At 41.9% G+C, this 25,118-nt stretch overlaps 1 protein-coding gene across 2 annotated transcripts in view; it reads right to left on the reverse strand.

The window, feature by feature from the left end:
• stim2b (stromal interaction molecule 2b) overlaps positions 1-25,118 on the reverse strand; it is a 162,443-nt gene that overhangs the window by 47,967 nt on the left and 89,358 nt on the right. For both annotated transcript variants that reach the window (XM_073064868.1, XM_073064867.1), the window contains exon 4: positions 9,030-9,144. In XM_073064868.1, coding sequence (XP_072920969.1) covers positions 9,030-9,144 — 115 coding nt within the window. The remainder of the gene's footprint in view (positions 1-9,029; positions 9,145-25,118) is intronic.

Raw genomic sequence — 25,118 nt, forward strand, 5'->3', positions numbered from 1 at the left:
TTATAATCTGTATCAGTCTATTCAGTTGGAACTGATGGAAAGATAACTGCAACCTCCATGTGCAGCCTAACTCCCTCTTTCAACCCACGAAAATAAATCAGCAACTAATGTTAAGTGTTTACGTAGCCACACTGTTATTTGTCAGTGTAACATGGGAGGTTTAAATACAGATTTTGGGGTGAATGAATCTAACCTGTCCTGTGGAAGGCAAAGTTATCTATAATCAAGGCCAATTGATTATAGATAAACTACAAATTTTACCTTAAAATTAAAAGTACATTCTGATCTCGAGTTCCAGGTGACCAGAGTGTAAGGGATTCTTAACCCAAACTATAATAAGAGCTGGTAGATGTTTAATCAGAACTTTAGAATTAGCAGCTTGTAAAAGATCATCAACAAGCAGAACAAGTTCTACACCTGCCCCTACACCTCCTCACTCACTACCATTCAGGGCTCTAAACAGTTCTTCCAGGTGAGGCGACGTTTCATCTGTGAGTCTGTTGGGGACATTTACTATGTATGCTGCCCCTGGTGTGGCCTCCTGTATATCGGTGAAACCCAACGTCTATTGGGAGACCACTTTGCCGAGTCTATGCTCCATCTGCTAGAACAAGCGGGATCACCCAGTGGCCGTCCATTTTAATTCCACTTCCCATTCCCATTCCAATATGTCCATCCATGGCCTCCTCCACTGTCGTGATGAGGCCACACTTCATATGGTGGAACAACACCTTATATTCCCTTTGGGTAGCCTCCAACCTGATGGCATAAAAATTGTGAACATTGATTTTTCAAACTTCCGGTAATGTCCCCCATGCTCCCCCCCACCTTCACCATTTCCCATCCCCTTTCTCCTTTCTCACCTTATCTCCTTTCCCACCCATCACCTCTCTCTGGTGCTCATCACTCCTTTTCCTTTCTTCCATGACCTTCTGTCTTTTTCACCAATCAACATCCCAGCTCTTTACTTCATCCCTACCCCTCCAGGTTTCACCTATCACCTATCAGTCCTAACGAAGGGTCTCGGCCCGAAACATTGACTGCTCCTTTCAACGGATGCTGCCCGACCTGCTGAGTTCATCCAGCTTGTTTGTACATGTTGATTCACCTGTCACCTGGTGTTTCCCTCACCCTTCCCCCCCCCCCACCTTTTAAATCTACTCCTCAGCATTTCCCCCCAGTCCTGCCGAAGAGTTTCCACTCGAAACGTCAACTGTACTTTTTTTCCATAGATGTTGCCTGGCCTGCTGGGTTCCTCCAGCATTTTGTGTGTGTTGCTCGGATTTCCAGCATCTGCACATTTTCTCTTGTTTGTGATCAACATCAGCTTATCTCATCTAATGTGTGAAGTAGCAAATGTATCATTTCACTCCCATAACCATAATCCTTCACATTCACCATATAGATAGATAGATAGAGATAGATAGATAGATAGATAGATAGATAGATAGATAGATAGATAGATAGATAGATAGATAGATAGATAGATAGATAGATAGATAGATAGATAGATAGATAGATAGATAGATACTTTATTCATCCCCATGGGGAAATTCAACTTTTTTCCAATGTCCCATCTAGCTTCTCGTCTAACTGTACTCCCAGATACTTGTAGGTCTTAACCTGCTCCACACATTCTCCATTAATGATCACTGGCTCCATAGGAGGCCTAGATCTCCTAAAGTCCACCACCATCTCCTTGGTCTTGGTGATATTGAGACGCAGGTAGTTTGAGTTGCACCATATCACAAAGTCCTGTATCAGTTTCCACAGTTTGCACAGGTGCAATGAAAAATTTACTTACAGCAGCAACACAGGAACATAGCATCACATAAGCAGCACTCCCAAGAAAAACATAAGCATAAATTATATACACATTTCACAAAACAAAATCCAATTTGCTGGAGGAACTCCGCAGGCCAGGCAACAGCTATGGGAAAAAAGTACAGTTGACATTTCGGGCGGAAACTCTTTCAGGACCGGAGAAAAATTGCTGAGGGGTAGACTTAAAAGGTGGTGGGGGGGAAGGGTGAGAGAAACACCAGGTGACAGGTGAACAAAAGGTCTGTATTTTAGTGCAGCGTGATCAAAGTGGTGTTAGTGTTGCTAAACTGTACTGTTTAATGCTTTGCCAATTGGTTCGGGAAACAATTAGTTGAAGGGAAGTAGTTGTTCCTGAAACAGGTAGTGCAGGTCTTCAGGTTTCTGCACCGCCTGCCCCATGGCAGCTATAAAAACATGGCATGGCCCCGATACTGAGGATCTTTCATGATCGATGTTGAGGCCGTGCCTGCTGTAGATAGTGCCAGTGGTGAAGAGGGACGTGCCTGTGATCCACTACTCTCTGCAGCTTCTTACATTCTGTCCATTCAAATTGCCGTACTAGATTACGATGCAACCTGCATAGACACTTTTGACTGTACACCTGTAGAAGTTTATTAGCACGGTCGGTGACAAGCTGAACCTCCTTAATCTCTAAAGTATCAACACTGGCGGACTTTCCTTAAGATTGCATCTATATGCTGGGCATAAGACAGACAGGTTAAAGCCCAGGAATTTAAAGCTGCTGACTCTCCTCTCCCTAGTGTGGACTGGTGCATGTGTGTCCTCCTTCCCCTCACTGAAGTCATCAATCAGCTCCTTACTTTTTTTGATTTTATTGGTTGTTGTTGCAGCATCGCTCAACCAGATGTCCTAACGTGCTCAACTGGGGGTGATGGGCCATTGCCAGTTATGCTACCCGATCTTGGCCTGGAGGAAATTGTGTTGTGGAAGCCCCCCCCCAGAGCATCATTCCACGTCCATTAAACACTGGAGATCAACAATCAAATCCACATACAGACGCGGGCACGTTCTGGACAAAGTAGGTTTGCTTCTGATTTAGTCTATGCTTTATCTCTCTCTTTGTACTCCACATCCATGATTTGTGATAAGCTTTAACCTCCCACCCCTGCAGCAGCTCCCTTTCTTTTCTAAATGAAACCCCGACATTTACAAACTCAGCACCCTCATGAATGGCCTCCTTTCAGTGGCAGATGTCCTGAGGCCTGTACTCTGCTCCATGTTCTTAAGGAATTGAAATTGTGGATTCCTCGCAATGACTAACAGCCCTACAGCTAGGGCAGCTGAAGGAATGCGCATACATCTTATTTTCTAAATGAATCATCTCCATATAAATCATATTTCATAGAGCCCAGGTAACCACTGACATCCACCTTTCTTCAAAGACTGAGATGATTATACAATCCAAGTTGAGAACTAATGGCTGACATAAAAGAAAGCGTCAAGCTGGGCAGCTCATTCAAGTTGCTCAAATGGGCATCAGAGATGTAATTACAGAGATTTAATAAAATCAGATGACTAAATATTTTCAATTCTTTTAATAGCAAAATGTATCTACCCCAACTCCACAGTAGCTATCAATCAAAAGCAAGAGTGAATGGAAGCAAAGAATATTTCTTAATTGTTACTCTGGATTCCAGGCAGCATATAAAACAACAGTAAGCATAAAGACTCTCCACTCAGCCTTCAACCATCTGGACAATAGCAATACATTGGTCAGGCTGCTGTTTCTTTATAACCCTCCTGACAAAGGGTCTCAGCCCGAAACGTCGACTGTACTTCTTTCCTATTGATGCTGCCTGGCTTGCTGCGTTCCACCAGCATTTTGTGTGTGTGTTGCTTGAATTTCCTGCATCTGCAGATTTCCTCGTGTTTGCGTTTCTTTATTAATATCTGTTCGGTGCAGAGAATCATTCAGTTTTGCATAGCAAGCACGAAGTACATTTGAATTCAATCTCTGGCTTCCATCACAACATACACTTTCTGGTTAACGCCATCACTTCCAGAGATTGGAACATGTTTAGCACTAGGTGAATTTAATAGAAATGAAACTCCAGTATTACCAATTCACTCCTAGCCCACTTATTGCTATTGACAGTGGCTACTTTTACCCCAAGGTCATTCACAAAAGCAAAATTGCACCAGAGAGTAATAGATTCCAAATTCAACCACCAGCAGACACTTGGCTGTGCAGAATGAACCAAACTTAATAGCTGGTATAAAAAGACCAAGAATCATACTCACTGCCGAACTTTTTAATATCATTATTTCTCCACCAAAACAAAAAAAGTTCAGTGGCCTCTCTGATTAATTTGGTCTCCAGCAAAGTATCCTGCAAACATTTCCTCATTACTTTACCAAAGGTGCTGACTCATACTGACCAAGCAGTAAGATTTCAGAGAGATATACCCTCTTGCCTCCTACTCTTCCTTTGGAAATCCAAACAGTTACCGTAAGTAACTTGCTCACTGCTTGGGGGAGTATTAAGATTATACATTCAGACACAATCCTGTCTTAAATGTTTATATATTCTACTGTCCAGTGATCCTCACAGGCAGTTATTAGGGGGAATGAGAAAAACTGGTTTAGGCCTGCCCAGAATTGCACTAGCTGGAATGGACTAATGTAATTCAAGATTCAGGAGAGTTTATTGTCATTCTTCAGTACATAAGTGTAAAGAGGAACAAAATGATTGTTACTCTGGATTCCAGGCAGCATAAAAAACACAGTTAAGCATAAAGACTCTCCACTCAGCCTTATACCATCTGGACAATAGCAATACATTGGGCAGGCTGCTGTTTATTGATTACAGATGACCGTTCAACACTATCAAACCCTCAGTATTAATCAACAAACTCCAAAACCTGCGTCTCTGTACGTCCCTCTGCAACCGGAATCTTGACTTCCTCATTAGGAAACCACAGTCAGTGCAAGTCAAAAATAACACCTCCTTCGCGCTGACAATCAACAGTGGCGCACCTCAAGGATTCGTGCTTTGACCTCTGCTCTACACTCCCGACACCCATGACTGCGTGGTTAGGCACAGCTTAAACACCATCTATAAATTTGCCAATGACGCAACTATTGTTGATAGAATTTCATACGGTCACAAGGAGGCGTGCATAAGTGTGATAAATTAGCTGTTTGGGAGGTGTGGCAACAATAACTTTGCACTCAACGTCAGTAAAGCCAAAGAACGGATTGTGGACTTCAGGAAGGGGAAGTCAAGGGGACACACTCTAGTCCTTTTCAAGGGATTAACAGTGGAAAGGATGAGCAGTTTCAAGTTCTTGAGTGTCAACATCTCTGAATTTCTATCCTAGGCCCAACATATTGATGCAATTACAAAGAAGGCACAACAGCAGCTATATTTCATTAGGAGTTTGAGGGGATTTGGTACATCATTAAAAGAGTCTTAACAAATTTCTACAGACGTACTGTGGAGAACATTCTAACTGGTTGGATCACCATCTTTATGGAGGACCAATGCTCAAGTTTGCAAAAAGCTGCAGAAAGTTAGAAACTCAGCCAGCTCCATCATGGGCACTAGCATCTCCAGAATCGAGGACATCTTCAAATGGCGATGCCTCAAAAAGGCGGCATCCATCATTAAGGACCCCAACACCTAGGACATACCCTCTCCTCATTGCTACCATCAAGGAGCAGATACAGGAGAGTAAAGACACACAATCAGTGTTTTAAGAACAGCTTTTCCCTCCCCAATCATGTTTCTGAACCAACAATGAACCCATGCACACTACCTCAATAAAGAGCAAAAAATATGTATCTTGTAATTTATAGTTTTTAAAATTATGTATTGCATAGTACAGCTGCCACAAGGTAGCAAATCTCATGACATATGCCAGTGATTTTAAACCTGATTCTAATTCTGACTGAGAACGCAATTAAAAAACACAAAAAAGATCACAAATATAAAATCAATCCTATAAAACAAAATGTACAGATAACTGTCATATACATAGGCTGATGCTTCGTCTATAAGTGAGGCTAGGTGATGGGTATGTAGTGGTGGTGGGGAGGGGGGTGGTTTAATGAGCGGAGCTGTTGAGCAGCCTAGTAGCTTTGGGGAAGTAACCAAAATCAATTTAGTGACTTCCTTGCTGTGTGTGGCTTTGTCCAACATTGGGCACTATTAAACCACTGAGCACTACCCAAACAAACTTAACACATTGGGGAAAATGCATAAACAGCCAACCCTAATAAACATTAAATTAACATCATCATACAGCTGAATTCATTACCTGAACATTTTTTAACTACACATTTAATTCTCTCTATTTATCATTGATATTAGAATCATGGTGTATGCAAACAGGGAAGGAATGTGCTTTTCACCCGTGCTCATCTAAGTCCAGTGCACATGTACGGATCAAATTGCCCTAAGTCTCCCTATCCCACAGTCAAGTTTCAAGGGGTAGCAGTGTTGAGGAACAAGTTCAGGCATGATCTTCTTTACTGATGTAGAAGACTTCAGTAGCCTAATGATTTACTCCAACCCCCATTCCTTACATTCCCAACACAGATGTGGCGATCTGCAAGAATACACAAAACTGGACTGAAATTACACATGATAAACAAACAAAAGCAATTTCCAATGAAAAATGGAAACATTCTGAGAAAGCAGGATTCAGCCCTTGTTATCGTCCATGCCCATCTGAACCCAGTGCTGGTGTACTGTATCACTGAAACTGTTTTAAGTCTTTCTATCAGAGTCATGTGGCAACGGGAAGTGGGCCTCATAGAGATTTGCTTTAAATAATTTTAAAATTTACAAAATACTTATCAAGAACATAAAAAAGAATTAATTGCTTAAAACATGAAAATCAAGTTGATAAGAAAAAAACAAGCAGGCACAAAAGTGCAGTTTAGTTTTGTTTTTCTTAGTAGATTTCATGTTTTAAACGATCAAGTTTTTTTTTTAACATGTCCTTAATAAGTAGAGAGTGGTGATGTACTGTGGAGAGCCAGATGCACATTACTGCTCATCCTAGACCACGTAATCCAGGCACAAACCTGGATGTAATGCAGAGCTTGGTCTAGATAATGCTAGATACAATTCAGTCCCCATTTTTAAAGCCAGATATTCTGCACATACATGTTTATACAATCTTATTGGAGCATATTATAGTTAGCTACGTTGCTAAATAATGGCAACTGAAATAACCCATGGGAATGTATAATGAAATATGGGCAGGATGTATGGGAGCTCTGGAAGTCCAGGTGATCTCCTCCTGCCTCCAACTACCTTTGCATGAGGTGCCCCCAGAGACTTCCTAGCTAAGGTCTCCCAACCATAGCAACTCTAACACCAAATCAAAGTTCAAAGTAAGTTTATTATCAAAGTACATATAGTCACCATATACGACCCTGAGATTCATTTTCTTGCAGGCATACTCAATAAATCCATAACAGAATCAATAAAAGACCGTATCAATTTGGACGTTCAACCAGTGTGCAAAAGAAAATGAATTGTGCAGAATAAAAAAGAAATAAACAATAATAAATCAGCAATAAATATCAAAAACATGAGATGAAGAATTCTTGAAAGTGAGTCCATAGGTTGTGAGAACATTTCAATGATAGGGAAAGTGCAGTTGAGTGAAGTTACCCCCTTTAGTTCAAAAGCTTGATGGTTGAGGGGTAATAACTGGACCTAAACCTGGTGTTATGAATCCTGAGACTCAATCATTGTGGCCAATCAAAACCCACCTCTCCCAACCAAACCTACATGTTCACGTTGCACATCCTGATATGTGCATGAGAATATGCAGCCTCCTCTATCTTCTGCAAGGGTCCCCATTACTGGGAATACACAACCTACCCTGGCCTTGCTCTGAACTCTTATGGATACAACCTCAAAACTTGTCTTGAAGAGCAGGGGTGGAGAGCACATTTTCAAGCCTGTTTTGAGACTTAGGAATTTTAATGTGGTAAGCTGTGAGTGATACAGGCTTTGTTCCACTACATTAACATCATTCCAACCCATCCTTTAGAATGCACTGGCATTTCTATGCAATGTAAAACTATCTTGAACAAAATATTTGCCTCTCTAAATACATTTGTTTCATTGTTTCGGAGACACTTCTTTTAATAAGTATCATCAAAACAATGGCACATTTGCCATAATATTTAATTCTTAAAATTTACCCAATCTTGCCAAAACAATTAGAGACTTCTTTTTAATTTAGCAGAAATGAGATCAGAAAAAAATAGACTATCCTAAATTTGTTGTACAAAGCTCCCATTATAATATATTTTTGCCTTTAGATTTTCTGGCGTGAGCTCCCTTACAATCAGTGTGAAACATAAAACCAGCTAACAGACATCTGACAAGAGCTACTGTGCTAGTCCACACAAAGATCAATTGTACTGGTGAATGGTCATAATGTTAACAGAAATACTGTGACAACTATAACTCTTTCTCATTTCATTCACCAGTCAAAATTATGGACAACACATGTCAATCCTCAACATGAAAACCACTTGGTGTCAACATTTACCTTTCTGATAAAAATCCACCAGAATTTTATCGGAATAGTTCTACCAACAAGATCAGATGGCATCGAACAGGGAGACTTGATTATAGGCAAGTTAAAAATTGCCGTAAGCACATATGAGAGCCATACATTATATCGGTAGCCCTCAAGCTGGGCAAAGCAATGCATAAAGAAAGCTTCACTTCCTGGTATTAATACAAGATGCTGGAGGAACTCAGCATCTATGGAAAAGAGTGATCAGCTGTCATCAGTGACTCCATTTCCCAGTTCTGATGGAGGGTCTCAGCCCAAAAACATCAACTGTCTACTCTTTTCCACAGATACTGCCTGGCCTGCTGAGTTCCTCCAGTATTTAGTGTGTGTTGCTTTGGATTTCCATCACCTGCAGATTTTCTCATGGTTGGGATTTCCTGATACTAGACAAGTTTAATTTTAATATTAAGTACGCAGCAAGACAATTGCCATCTAGTAGCACAAAAAGTGTCTAAAATTTTCCTATCCTTGAACATAATAAACTTGCTTTGGTCATAACTGTACTTTTCCAGTGCACTTTAGGTATTCAACCCAAGTCACGGTTCTTATGCTGCCTACAACTCTGCCAACAAATGCTATTAATCTTAAAGTATCTTTTACGAAAGTTAATCTCCTTTAGCTGCTAAAGTGCCCCACCTTGTGAGTTTTTCCAGTGGTTCCACAGATCTCTCACAGTGATATGCTTGTCTTCCTTATGGAATGTAATGCCTTTGCCGGTAGGATCTTTGTCTTTCATATCTTCTTTGATGAACTGCAGGGGAAAAAACGAGAAGAAAGAGACGCTTTAAAGCAGATGATACAGAGTCAAAAAAAAAACAATAAATTGCTTTGGGCACTTTGTTCACGTTCATTTAAAGTTAAGACTAATAATTAGCTGAAGGAAGGACGATGTTGGGTTTTAAGAGAATTCCATCTAAAGTGAAGAAAATGCCCAATGGATCTGTACCACTGCTATGCAAATATAAGTATTTGTTTATAAAGATCTTCATATTCATTAGTGACTATATTTTTAGCCTTTATGCAAAGTGGTTTCATTTGCAGATGGATGTGGTAGGGTGCTGGAGGGATATTTCATTTTATTTAGAGGTCCAGGACGGTAACAGGCCCCTTCAGGCCTATGCCAGCCAATTACACCCATGTGACCAACTTACCGACTCAGCTGTATGTCTTTGGACTGTGGGAGGAAACCAGAGCACCCAGAGGCAACCCATGCGGCCGCGGGGACAACATGACAGCTATGGAAATTAACCCAGATCATTCGTGCTTCAATAGCATGACTCTGCTCTGCTACCATGTGGTAAGAATTAATATCACCAGTGTGGAAAATAAATACAGAAAATTGTTGAAGATTATGTAGTATATAGGTCAGGCAATATATAAGGAACAATTTTTATTTATTTTATTGGGAAATACAGTGCAGAATAGGCCCTTCTGGACCAGCAACCAATCAATTTAACCCTTGCCTAGTCACTGAGCAATTTTGCAATGATCAATTAACCTTCTGACTGACATGTCTTTAGACTGTGGGAGGGAACAGGAACACCCTGAGGAAAACCATACATTCACGGGAAGGATGTATAAACTCCTTACAGAGGAGGCCGGAACTGAACTCTGAACTCTGCTGCCCTGATTGTGCTAACCACTAAGCTACCTTGGTGCTGAGTTCAAGCAGCAGAGCCAAACGACTAACATTCGAATAATTGTTTTTAAGACAGAAACAGATTAGGTTTAAAAAGTCACATTTGATTTACATTTAGTTTCGCCTTGGGTTGACTGAAAATTCTACCATCACGTTACCTGCTTTCCCTGCTCACCCATGGCGGGGGGGTGGGGGGGGAAGGCAAGATTACAGTTGGTCCTTCATGTGTTAGTTTTCTAAAATCAAGCAATGGATACAAGTGAGTCATTAGTATGTAACATGCTGTAAGGTTTCACTGATAATAGAAACATAGAAAACCTACAGCACAATACAGGCCCTTCGGCCCACAAAGTTGTGCCAAACATGTACGTACCTTAGAAATTACTAGGCTTACCCACAGCCCTCTATTTTTCTAAGCTCCATGTACCTATCCAGGAGTCTCTTAAAAGACCCTGTCATATCCACCTCCACCACCGTTGCCAGTAGCCCATTCCACGCACTCACCACTCTATGAGTTAAAAACTTACCCCTAATATCTCCTCTGTACCTACTCCCCAGCACCTTAAATGTCTGTCCTCTTGTGGCAACCATTTCAGCCCCGAGAAAAAGCCCCTGACTATCCACACGATCAATGCCTCTCATCATCTTATACACCTCTATCAGGTCACCTCTCATCCTCCGTCACTCCAAGGAGAAAAGGCCAAGTTCCCTCAACCTATTTTCATAAGGCAATCCAGGCAAATTCCTTGTAAATCTCCTCTGCACCCTTTCTACGGTTTCCATATCCTTCCTGTAGTGGGGCGACCAGAACTGAGCACAGTACTCCAAGTGGGGTCTGACCAGGGTCCTATATAGCTGCAACGTTACCTCTTGGCTCCTAAATTCAATCCCACGATTGATGAAGGCCAATACACCATATGCCTTAACCACAGAGTCAACCTGTGCAGCTGCTTAGAGCATCCTATGGACTCGGACCTCAAGATCCCTCTGATCCTCCACACTGCCAATAGTCTTACCATTAATATTATATTCTGCCGTCATATTTGACCTACCAAAATCAACCACTGCACACTTATCAGGATTGAACTCCATCTGCCAAGTAATAGTTTCTCTGTAGCAGCAATATTTGGGTTATGACTAGAGATAACGGGGTTAGGAATGCTGTTGTTCTTTCTTGTGAGCTGGAAGAGAGATTTTTGCGGTCTTTTGCTGGGGAGAGATGAGGAGAGAAGAGGCGAATGGAGAGGGTTGGTAGACCGCCGGACAGGGTGGACTTGCAGCGAGGGTCTGAAGGGCAGCGACGATCGGAGGAAGTCAATGGTAAACGATCGGCTTATCAGTGAGTTCCAACATTGCGCAACAGACTGTTTATTAAGATTGGGCTCTTTTATTTTCTTTTTTCGTTTCTTTACTAATCATATAGTCAAAGTAAGAATTATACAGTTTAATCGTTTAATCGCATATTGTGTATTGTTTGTTATCTCAGAGTACTGATTTGTAACAAGGGACACATCACGCAGCATCCACACAAACGAGATTTCTTAAGTTTGGCCAGCCCGGGGGCTATCACCCCCTATATTAAGCCACTAGCCAAAGCAAGAGTTACAAGTATTTTGGGGTTTTTATTTTCTAACTATATAGAATCGTAGAATTGTTAGAGAACAGGAATCTATTCAGCCCTCTGTTTCAGCTGAACAATAATGTCAATCCAATCCACTCTTCCTTACCAACAGTTGTAAAAATTATTTTCTCTCAAAGGCCTAATTAATTTCTTTTTGAAGGCACTGGTTGACCCTATCAACAGCGAGTTCCCATTCTTATCCACCCTTTTAAGTCAAACTTGTATCATCATCTGCCCAAAATTTTAAATCTTTGTCCTGGTCCTTAAACCATCAGCCGCAAGAACCATCTTCCTCTATTTACTCTATCTAGTCCTGTCATAAGCTCATACACCGCCAACAAAGAAATTCCACAAATAACAACAGCTTATCTCTTCTAACCACACCAGTTGTTTCTCTCAACACTCCTTCAAGCCCACAAGAACACAAGGAAAAGGGGAGTAGGATCAGGCCACCAAGTCACTCAAGCCTGCTGCAACATTCAAAATGATGTGGATGATCTCTGTTAACCTCCATTCCTGTGACAATCCCTTTAATCCTCAAATACTCAATTTTTCTATTATTTACCCAGTTCCACGTTAAATATATCTAATAATCAGGCCTCCACCACCCTCAGGGGGAGACAACTACAGAGAATCGTTACCCTCTGCAAAAAGGCATTTCTATGCACCTCAGTTTCAAATAGCTAGCAGCTTATTTTTCCAACTGGTAAAAGCATGTTAACATCTACCTGTCAAGCACCCACAGGATCCTGCACGTTTGAATATGTTTACCCCCTTTCTTCGAAAACTGCAAGAGACACCCTATGTCTCTTCACACCCTAGGACCTTCACATCCTTCTTTATATGTGGTGACCAGAATTAAATGTATTAGTCCAGTTACACTCTAAGCAGCACCTAGTATATGTTCAACACCACCTTCCTTCTTTAGAACTCTATCCTTTTTTTTTAAATCAATGACAGAATCCTTAATCCATTAATATCCAACTCCTTCAAAATGCTCTACACATTTTCAAGGATTTATGGACTTATACGGACAAGTCTCCGTGTTCCTCAATAAGACTATTTTAACTCTCATTCTTCCTCCTGCCAGAATGCATCACTTTACAATTCTTTGTAATTGTTTCATCTGCCACTTGTTTGACAATTCAGCCAGTGTACGTCTGTCTTGCTGGTTTTAACTATCCTGAGAACTGTAGGTGTCTGCAATATTTATTTTAAACGAGAGGAAACTGCACAGCAAAGGGAAAACACACACACACACACACACACACACACACAAATAAATCTGGGAGCAGCTCAAAACTCGCCACTGCAGAACAATGAAACCCACACATGTAAAACTAAGTCAAGTACTCGCATGAGAAAATTACAAATTCATACATAATTTCTAGCAATTGAACACCCCCCGCCCCCCCCCCCCCCCATGCACACACAGAATGAATGGAGCCTTTTAAACCCATAGTGATGACTGGAATGATGCACAGGCAGGAAAACATTTAAGTGAATCAAATGAGTTAAGTAATTCATACTGCAACTGTGGCGCTGACACAAAACAGCTTAGCAGCATTGCTAGAGTAGTGGCATAAATAAACCCTAATCATTAGCATAAAGTATATCTTATTTATATAAATAAAATATATGCTGTAAATATAACTACATGCTAATTACATTTACTGGATATAAATTAGATGTATTTTAGCAGTGGGATTAGATCGTGGTTTTGAAAACTGTAAGATATGACAAAGAATACACTGTTCAATATGCATGCAATCCCCTCATTCTAATACAACTTAAGGTAATTACATTAAGCAACAGATGTGCACTGCTTGCTATTAGAATCCTTTGGCTTATGAATCTCAAACTATTAATTCCTCTGCATATTCAATTTCTGCACTTTCATAATCCTCCTGAAGTTTGCATTTTCTTTATAGCTTCAGATAAGTTTAAGAATATTTGCACAGTTGAAGTGGCTACAGACTGACTTACATAATCAATTTGTGAAATAGCCTCAGAAAACCACTGCGATTTACAAATCAGCATTAAGTACTGTAGGTCCTAGGTTCAATGAAAAGTCTTGTGCCCTTATTTGGCAGGTGCAAGAGATCTGGATCACACAAAATTAGAGTATAAAGAAACACTACAATGCTTTCAGAATTATTTCATGTTCTAGGATAACTGGTGTTCCAAATGAACATCGATTCCTTGAATTTCCGGCAATCCCCCCCACCCCCCCCCCCACCATTCCCCATTCCTGTTTCCCTCTCTCACCTTATCTCCTTACCTCCCTCTCGTGCTCCTCCCCCTTCCCTTTCTTCCACGGTCTTCTGTCCTTTCCTATCAACTTCTTCCTTCTCCAGCCTTATATCTTTCACCAATCGACTTCCCAGGTCTTTATTTCACCCTTCCCCAACTCTGGGTTTCACCTATCACTTACTATCTTGTATTTCCTCCCCTACCCCCCCCCCCCCCCACCCCACCCACCTTCTTACTCTGTCTTCTCCCCTTCCTTTCCAGTCCTGAAGCAGAGTCTCGGCCCACAACATCAACTGTTTAATCTTTTCCATAGATGCTGCCTGGCCTGCTGAGACCCTCCAGCATTTTGTGTGTGTGTTGCTTTTTCCAGTGCCAGCTGAGACTTTTAAAGGTGCACTCTCAATTCCATGGCATAAACATTATAACCAACAAATTTCACAATTTATGCCAATGGTAATAAACCCGATTCTGTTTCTGCATTTCCTTAAGTGCTTCCCCTTCAGCAATCTGAAACCTTATTACACAATGATGCGCTCGAATAATTCTATATCCCGAGGAAATTATTAAAGACATCTGATCACAATCTGTCATGTCATCCAGGTATGCTCAAAGTGATCCAGTTATAGCACATAATACCTGACTTGCATTATTCTTCATGCAGGTAGGATTGTGCAATTTTATAATAGGATGAAATACTTCTGACTTTTTAAGAAAGAAATGTTGCTAAGGGAAGCAAGAGAATTCTTGCTTTTGTAACCACATTACCATCAAAACTTACCCATACACCTGAAATACAAGGCAAGATCTCAATGTATTCCCTGTGAATGATAACACCTTCAAAATTCTGCACTAATATCTGATTCAGAGCCAAGAATTCTATAATGGAGCAAACCGAACAACCTACTGTAAATTTACTTAATCCGTGGAAATGGTGTTTTTGTGTTTATACATTATCATGTTTGCAAGCCTTCCAATTTTGTTTATAAAAGTGCTCTGATTTCACCACGTCTCTCCAAGGTCTGGCTATTTCTAGCAGTGAGAGAAGAACAGATCTCTAAGATAATGTTAAATGCTCAGAGGGAGGGAATTTAATGAGTGTGCAAAAGCAAGATCTTGAGAGAAGAAAATCTTATTGAATGCTGAAACAAGTATGAGAGCTTAATGGTCTACTTCTGCTTTTTATGTTTCCGTGACTCTATAGTTGGAATTTCTGTTCTAGTTTTGCCAGATTTTTTTTAAGTTCCTAAAAAAGGTGTTTTTTTATACTCTGGAATTAAATCTTAAAGGCGCCAACAGTAACTGCAATAAAGCAGTGAACTGACAAAGCTCAGAATGAGTCCTTTGATATCTCCTATCATGTAGCAAGCCAGTCAAACAATCTGTGGTTTGCAAAAGCAGAGCCCTTAAGTAGACTATTAGGTTTCTTGTGTAAATTTATTTGATTAATACTAATTCTGTATGTGATTAACACTAGTTCACCCAACATGAGCCTTTGCACATTTGTTCCCACTATATTTGTAGGCGGCTCTATTTACACATCAACTCACAATTGTGCAAATACACAAGATTATTGCAGATAAGGGCATTTCATTGATAATAATCGGGAAAGGAAGAAAATGAGTTCTTCCTTAAGTTCTCTTCGCACAGAAGAAAAATATATAGGATACTACTTCCATGTCTTCAATCGCAGAATAAACAGTTGTCAACAGAGAAAAAATTCCTACAAAAGGTAGTGGATTCGGCCCAGTACTTCACAGGTAAAACCCTCCCAACCACTGAGTACATCTACATGAAACGTTGCTGTAGGAGGGCAGCGTCCATCATCAAAGATCCTCACCACCCACCAGGCCACGCTCTTTTCCCACTGCTGCCATCAGGTAGAAGGTACAGGACTCACAGCACCAGGTTCAAGAACAGTTATTACCTCTCAATCATCAGGCTCTTCAATAAAAGAGGATAACTACACTTATTTAAGAATTCTATTATCTTGTTATTTCATGCTCATTATTTATTATCTGCATTTGCACAGTTTGTTTACAGTACACAGATCCTATTTAGTTACTGTTCTATAGATTTGCTAAGCATGCACGCAGAAAAATAACCTCAGGGTTGTATGTGGTGACACATATGTACTCAATTAATAAATTTCACTTTGAACTTTGAAATCTTTCTTCCCCTCGCAACTCAGAATTATTTCATATGACTAACTCCAACAAACTGAAATCTCTTCAAGCCAAGAAGCAATCAGCATATTTTGATGAGAACTCTGTAGTGTTAATCCACTGTTCAACGGAGGAGGCCTGTCTGTTCAGTGACCCTCCCACCTCTAGATAATCTGAGGAGAATCGAGTTGGTTTATCAGCAATGACTGGGGGTGTTGCTTGCTGCTTGGAATCGAGAAGTGGAACTTGGAGATCAGCAGGTACTGCCATATGTTTTGCATAAAATTGTCTTTGACAGGAGTAACTGGTTCGGTAGAATGCAGGAAGTCAACATTTTGTTCCTGTGCACCACTGCACTTTCAGAGAATAGACACCAATGTGATAACAACTAACCAAATTAGCTGCATCATAAAGGTTGGTTGAGAGATAAATATTGGGCAAGAAACTCACAAGATGGCATGGGATCTCTTGGAGAGCAGGAGAGAGCAGATCAGCCAGGTTTTAGCTCTCTCTCAGTATTGCCTGAAATTTCAGCCTAGATCTTTGTGCTTAAATCCCTCAACCTCTATTAAGAAGACAATGTCAGAGTGTTTACAAATATGCTCCTGCCTCTGAAAGTCCTGATACAAATTAAGTGTGACAGAAAACGTGCACTGATCCAACAGCAGATATGAGCAGGCATATCTGGATAGTGTGTAAATGTAATTCAGTTGCTGTTTAAAAGTCATATATTCAACGTTTACTTTATGTAATATTTTGAACAATCATATGTCAACCATACAAATCATAAAACATTAAGAAGTTTTCTACAGTACAGGCTAGGAAATTCAAAATTAAGTTGGCACTGCAATACAAGTTGCTGGAGGGTGTGATTACTTTATATCAACCATACATTACCTGTGTATTTGAAACAAAATATGAGAACCAGACCATTTTCTTAACTTAGTGAGAACCTTGTTACTGAAACATTAATTTCTTCCACACAGATCTACTTGTACTCCCTCAAAAGTGCAACTTGTTCCCATTTCCAGTTTCGTGGACCCTGGGGTGTCTGATGGAACTCAACCCTTGTGCACTTGGACTGGGGGGGAGGGTGAATGGGCGGGTTGTCTGTGAGCTAGTGTGCTCCTTTTGCAACTCATTAAGGGTGTCCATGTGCTACCAATTTGTGGCTGAAGTTCCCAACACCATCAGCATGGTCGACCCTCCACTACGAACACTCTTGGGCCAGAGATCCCCGGTAGCCAACGAAGCTGTGATAATATTCCAAGGAGGCTCTGACCATACTGTTGAATCTTTTGCCTCTATCCATCTGGTAATCTCTTCAGATGACATAGCTCAGAATAGTGCCTGCTTCATAAGTTATGACCTGCCTAACATAGACTACTGAGCGTAACTGGGGCCCCAATGCCGGGATGATATCCTGGCAGAGAATGCTGCTGCTGGTTCATTTATGCTCCCTCTGAAGTTGGAAGATTTTGTGGAAGCAGGGTTTGTACTCACCCAGCAACTTAAAATGGCTGCAGTAGCTAGCCAAATCTCAGGAGCATAAAGGAAGGCTAGAAACACTGCTACCTGGTAAGACCATGAATTTTGTACCTGTTGGAAATCATCACTAATAAACACCTGTTTCCTTGCACAGCCAAAGAATGTGCTGATAAGTTGAGGATGGTGGCGAATTTCAACATCAACATCTGCCTTTGTAGAAAGATGTCTGCCAAGATATGTGATGTAGACATTTTCCTGAGCCTTGCCACAAACCTTTAGAGCAGAAGAGCAGTGAGGTACAACAGAAGTACCTTGATGGGAACACCTTTATCTTTGGCTGTTGAACATAAGGCCCATCTGCTTGCATGCAACAGAGAAAGCTTCAACATAGCTTAGATCTCAGCTTCTGAGCAATTTGTAAACACGGGTGTCATCTACATAATGCAGCACAACTACAGATGTTTGGGAAAACTAGTTATGGAATGTAATCATCATAGGATGAACAGTCTTCCATGTACCTAAAGGTGGGCAGAATACACACTGAGATTTAAGGAGCAGCTCTTCAACCAAGGCAACTGAGAAGGGCCCTGGCGATAACTTTGTTTGGGTAGAAGTAGGGGGTTCCCTTCATATTTATCACAGTCCTTTCTTCAGATGATCATCTGGAATATTGTTCACTTCCCAAGTGTGGGCGACAGTAGGCAAAGCACTTCAGAACCGAGTTATAGGACGTTGACAGGAAATGACATCTGCTGCCAGGAGCTAGTCATTTTTTTTTGTAGATGGCAATGTGGCCTTTTCAACTTCATGTTGGTAAGAATCATGGCAAAGCTGGGACTGTTTGGTTTCTGTGGTTTGGAGTCAGTTGTGCTCAAATCAACGTAATAGTCACAGATGAAAAGTGTTCCACCTAGCAGGTATTGACCGCCTCTCTGTCCCTGATGAGTTTGTACTTGGGCTATGAACAGCATTTACAGTGCTGAAGAACCAACAAGAGCCTTTTTTTAATATAATAATGAATTGCTTTTTGCAAGTCCTTTTACAGAGTTCATTCTCTAGAAAGTATACGTGTGAGCAACCTGAAAGTGCAGTGGTGCACAGGAACAAATCCAGAAAATATAAGAAACACTCAGCAGGTCAGGCATCATCTGATTTGGGCGTTCTCTTTTCAAAACTGGCCATCAGAGCTGGTACCAAACATTCCTACCTGCATAGAAAATGAGTTGAGTGAAGTTTAGTCAAATATATTTCCTCAACATCCGAATATCAATGAGTGTTTATAAAAAAATTCCGTCAGAAACAGGAAGAGGCTGTCCTATATATACACCTGCCACTTTGAAGGAAAGGAATCCATGTTTAATGTTATGTTTGTAAAATATAGTAAATACTAAAAGCCCAAAAGTCTTTTTACAGTTTATAGGCACACCTGAAAGCAATGATTTCAATTTGAAAAAAGTAGTGTATGTCTTGTGACACCCATCTCTCAGCCAGTAATGAACCATGTTTTGGATGCAGTGCAAAACCACCATATAGGTGCTACATAAGAACTAAGAAATGGGAGCACTAGGCCTCAGGCCCTTCGATTTACCAAGTCTACCATTTACCGAGACTATAGCTGATCTTGTACCTCAGGGACACTTTCCAGCACTATTCCTTTATTTCATCAGTATCCAGACATCTTTTAATCTGTGTTTCGAATAGACACAGCAATTAAGCCTCTAACATCACTCTGGGATAGAGAATTCCAGGATTAACTGCCCTCCAAATGCATCCAGACTGCCAAGTCCATGAAGAATTTCTGATGTTTCAATGAGATCTCTTCTTACTCTCTAAACTTGGGAGAACATGGTGCTGGTCCACTCAGTCCTTTCATCATGACACAGCACTCACCAACCTGTGTCAGCTTTGGCTCGTACAGGCTTTCAATCCACTGACAGAGCTTTTCATTTCATTTCTCTGTGCTGGAAGCCCAACACCTTATTTAAAGATGAACAAGACATCATTGCAATCCTTAGTCAGTGAAACACATCAGTCAACAGAAACAAAACGGTCAAAGTTGAAACCCCAAATACTGCATTGTTAGTCCCTCAAATATGCAACTGAATCTTTAAGGTAAAAACAGATCATGCTGAAACTCTCCAATCAAGCAGGAACTGTGGGGAGAGAAAAAAAAAATGAGTTGGCATTTCAGTTTGATGACCTCTCTTAGAACTGTGGACAAGCAGGTTTTCAGAAGCAAAGGGGACAGAGAACAGAAGGGAAAACCTGTTACAGGACAGGAGAGAGGAGAGGTGAGATGGTAACAGGGACCATGCTGCATTGAAGAGTAACAGAAGCCAAAAGGAGGAGCAGACACAGGATTATCTTAAATTATCGAAAGAATTTTGGATAAATACCAAAACATAGTTATCCAAATTTGTTGGACTTGTTGTCAAGTTCAGATAGCTGCGACGTGCCAAGTCAGATGAGTTATTGTGAAAACACTGCATTCCTTGAGTTTATGGTGAACCTCACTGGAACAGTTACAGATTCAAGGCAGAAAAGGTCAGAGTGGGAGCAGGAAGGAGCGTTGAACCGACAGGCAAACTGGAAGCTCAGGGTCATGCACGACAACTATTGTGCATCTTTGATCTCCTTAACATAATGGAGTCTTACCGCTCCTCTACATCACGAGCAGCAGATGCAGTACGTGACACTGACAGTAGTACAAGCTTCACATGAAGGAGACATTTGGACCCCGATGTGGAAAATGGCAGATGTTGCATTTCCTTTGGTTGCACAGGAGGCAACGGGAGAAGGGGTTGTATATTTGGAGGTGGATCAGTGAACCAAGCATCCTACACGGAAGGGGAGGAGAGAGGAAGATGCACTTAGCTGAAGGTGTCAGATTTTGCAGAGGATGATCTATTGAATGTGAATGCTCATGGGATGGAAGTGAGGACAGGGAGAATCCCTTCCTGGAAAAGCGGTGACAGTACCCACATTGTCCTGGTTCCCATTAACTGTGCTGGAGAGGAATCCATGGGAGAGGCAAAAGGAACACGTCCACTAACTAGGATCCTGCATTACAGTCCTCTCTTCGACAACAAACAATCTGCTGCAGGAACTCAGCAGGTTGAACAGCATTTGTGAGAAGAAAAGGTACGGTCAATGTTTCGGGCCAAAACGTCACCATAGCCTTTCTTCCCACAGATAATGCTTGACCCACTGACCTTCCCCAGCACCCTGCTTAAAGCTCCAGATTTCAGTATCTGCTCTCTCTTGTGTTTCCACAGAGCTCTTGGACCTTTACATCATCCTATCAGATATAATAGATCTACACACTCATGCCCCTCCCAGGAACCCAGGGCAAATCATTACCCCTCCCCATTGCCATGCTGACAGCTCGAGTGCCAGGGTACCTTGTGTGAGCCCCTGCCTCTGCTGGCCTTCCCCAGCTCTGTTGAGGAGGGCCTGCTTCCAAAGGCTGGTATGGGCTGGGCTGACACGAGTGGTGCAGCCACTCATCGCCGAGACAGGCAGCCAGCACAGTGAGTGCAGCCTTCTCTGGGGACAGGCTGTGCATGCTCCATGTGTTAACAGACCAGCTAAATCCTTCAGCCTCTCTCCTGCTGGATCACCTCCCCCTCACTTCACTTGGCTGCACAGCTCCCCCTGCCCCACAGATTCTCCATGGCAACAGCTCAGACGTGGTCACAGGCCTTACAGTCATTGCCATAGAGAAATCTCTGGGCTGAGGAGACTAGGGCCAGTGCAAACAGCAGTAGCTTCCACCAGACCTATCAGGAGGTGATGAGAAAGATTGGGTAATCCCTTGTCAGCAGATGCTGACAGTTCCCCTCAAGCCCACCTCTTGGCTCTAAGCCAACACACTGGCTCCCAACCTAGCCAATACCAGCCCTTACAGGCTGAACAGGGCAGCCTCATCACACTGCCGTGTGGGTGATTCATTGCTGGATTTATGGCAACAAACTTCTGGCACAGCAGCTTGCAAAGTGCTACAATAACCCTTTTTTAGCACTGACTCTAATGCTTTCATCCTGGGAAAATATCCTTCATGCTTAGTGAGACACCAGTGTGCAGGCAGTCCCCGAGTTACGAACGTCCGACTTACAAACAACTCATACTTACGAGTGGAGGGAGCAGAATGCCGTCCGCCATTTTAAGTCGGATCACGACGCCATCCACCATTTTAAATCGTTGCTATAAACACTGTGTTGAGTGTGTAACGTTGTATTTGGCTTAAATATTTCTTGGCAAGATTCACCCTTGCCCCCCTTTTACCAGTCAGCACCGCCCCCACTTGTTCCATTTAACCTGTCTCAGTGCAGGTGGACTTTAGGACCCGGGGGAGCAGAGGACCCACAGCTGCTGCTGAATCTGCAGTTTTCTGTTCCATTGATGGAAAATGACCGTGATTGAAAATAAAGTGGAAATAATAAAGCGATCCGAAAGAAGTGAAACGCCATCAGTCATTGGAAAAGCGTTAGGATACAGTTGGTCAACGATCGGAACAATTTTAAAGGATAAAGAATAAAGTGAGAATAATGGAGCATGTGGAAGGCCCTGCCCCAATGAAAGCTACAATTATTACTAAGCAACTCAATGGTTTAATTATTGAAATACATATGTTTCTTAAATGTTTAATATGCATAGAAAGGTAAAATATATACTATATACTAAGACAAACATTTGACTAACTGACGCTAAATAATACCGGATGTACCTGTTCTGACTTACATACAAATCCGACTTAAAGACAGACTCAGGAACGGGACTCGTTCGTAACCTGGGGACTGCCTGTATATAGAAAGCACTGGTATGGAAGTAGCTTTGACAAAGCACTACATGGAAATAGAGAAATTTGAGAACGGAACGGAGTCCATAGAGGAGGCAGAGTGTGAGTCAAGTTATGTGGGTGCTCCCACCAGCATCAAGTACATCAGGGCCTGTAGTGGATGCCAGCCCCTATGCTGGCCCATGAGACAGGGAAGAATCAGAGTCAGACCAGGTGAAGGAAAGAAAGGGCAAAATTGGCAAAAAAAAGTTGATTAAATATTAGGTGGTAATAGAGGTGGGGGCAGCAGAGAATGGTCCGTGTTTCCCACAGGGACGAGGGCAGCTTGAGTTCACGCTGGCTCCCAAACTACATTGTATTTGAGGAAAATTGACTTTTTCTTCTGCTGATAGTTTGCTTGTCTCTCAGTACTCAGCAAGCCATATATGCTGAATCTTCTTTCAGTCTGCAAGGTTTTAAGTGGGGGGGCGGGGGAGAAAACCAGTAAGGATGTAACCTGCATTATCTGAGAATCATTCAGATGTATTGATAACTTGAAGGTGCTAATGCAATAAGTTATAGAACAATTCTAGCTGGACAAAACAATCGGATCAAGTGCTTCCATCTCATGGCTGGGCTTCAGTCACAGTTACACGGGAACAGTATGCATTCAATGTATTTGATGTTCCAGAGTTCCACATATTTAAAGGTGGCTGGAAATTTTCTATCACTAGTAAAGCTGGCATGAAGAAAAACAAAATTAATTATAGTAGTAAACCACAGCATTCCTTACACCCAAATAGCTTGTCTGCACACTCACCAACATGTTCGTAGATGTAAAAGACTACTGGCACAGCATCTCATTGTATTGTTTTTCCCAACTGCTATTATTAAAATAGATGATCCACTCATTATCATTTTACCATCTCTGGGAAAATGAGGAATTATAGAGGTGGAGCTAGAGTCCAGGAATTTAAGAATGTAAGAAATAGGGCAGAGTATTACAAGATTCATCCTCCTCTCTCCTTCCCTAACATAGGAATGCAAAACTGAACTCAATTCACCAGGTAAAGGCCAACCAGCAACTTACAAGTTGTAGCAAGATTTTCCTACTTCTGCAATAATAAAAAAAATCAACATTCTATTTGCCTTGCTAATTAGCTGCAATTTCTACATTTTATATGTGGAAATACCTGGATTCCTCTGTACGGTCTCATACCATTTAAACAGTATTCTGCTTTGCCGTTCTTTCTTTCAAAGTGGATAACCTCATTTATCCCCACAACATGCTTCATCTGCCGAATTCACTGGACCTACCAGAATACTTGTCTTGATTCTGTGCCCTCCTCACAACCTGTTCTCGCTCCACTCCTTGTGGCATTAGCCAATTGGGTAGTAAAGCCTTCATCCCGAGTCCACATTCAGGCTGAGAGTTCTTGAGAGCTCTGCATTGGTGCATGTGGCAGCCCCCTGCTTATAGATTTACACTCCCAAAATCACCCACTCATCTCAGGTACCTTCTGTAACTTACCTGCAACCTCAGTGAACACCTTCTTGCTAATCCAAATACATTTCTACTGTTTCCCCTTTACCCACCTTGGCAATTCTATTGCCAAACAAAATTGTGGAATATTCAGATCCCTCTCTAGAAATAAAGATCCAAATTGTACTTACTACACACAACAATGAACTTAAATTTGGTTAATTAAATTGACAATGTGAGAAAGTGTATATTAGAAATTAATGCAAAAAAAAAACAAAATCAGGAAATACTCAACAAGTCAGGCAGGATCTATGAGCAGATAAACAGAACCTAATATAGAACCTAATAGATGGGTTGAAGAGGCAGGGTGCTGGGACAAGAGATGCGGGTCAGGCTCGTTTTGCTCGCTGCTCTGCGATGTGTCCAGGCTCCACACTGAACGGAGACTGGGACTGTGATGTGTCCAGGCTCCACACTGAATGGAGACTGGGACTGTGATGTGTCCAGGCTCCACACTGAACGGAGACTGAGACTGTGATGTGTCCAGCTCCACACTGAACGGAGACTGAGACTGTGATGTGTCCAGGCTCCACACTGAATGGAGACTGGGACTGTGATGTGTCCAGGCTCCACACTGAACGGAGACTGGGACTGTGATGTGTCCAGGCTCCACACTGAATGGAGACTGGGACTGTGATGTGTCCAGGCTCCACACTGAATGGAGACTGAGACTGTGATGTGTCCAGGCTCCACACTGAATGGAGACTGGGACTGTGATGTGTCCAGGCTCCACACTGAATGCAGACTGGGACTGTGATGTGTCCAGGCTCCACACTGAATGCAGACTGGGACTGTGATGTGTCCAGGCTCCACACTGAACGGAGACTGGGACTGTGATGTGTCCAGGCTCCACACTGAATGGAGACTGAGACTGTGATGTGTCCAGGCTCTACACTGAATGGAGACTGGGACTGTGATGTGTCCAGGCTCCACACTGAATGGAGATTGGGACTGTGATGTGTCCAGCTCCACACTGAATGGAGATTGGGACTGTGATGTGTCCAGGCTCCACACTGAATGGAGACTGAGACTGTGATGTGTCCAGGCTCCACACTGAATGGAGACTGAGACTGTGATGTGTCCAGGCTCTACACTGAATGGAGACTGAGACTGTGATGTGTCCAGGCTCTACACTGAATGGAGACTGAGACTGTGATGTGTCCAGGCTCCACAGTGAATGGAGACTGAGACTGTGATGTGTCCAGGCTCCACACTGAATGGAGACTGAGACTGTGATGTGTC

The sequence above is a fragment of the Hemitrygon akajei genome, chromosome 13, assembly GCF_048418815.1.
Source record: "Hemitrygon akajei chromosome 13, sHemAka1.3, whole genome shotgun sequence".
In the NCBI taxonomy this organism is placed as follows: domain Eukaryota; kingdom Metazoa; phylum Chordata; class Chondrichthyes; order Myliobatiformes; family Dasyatidae; genus Hemitrygon; species Hemitrygon akajei.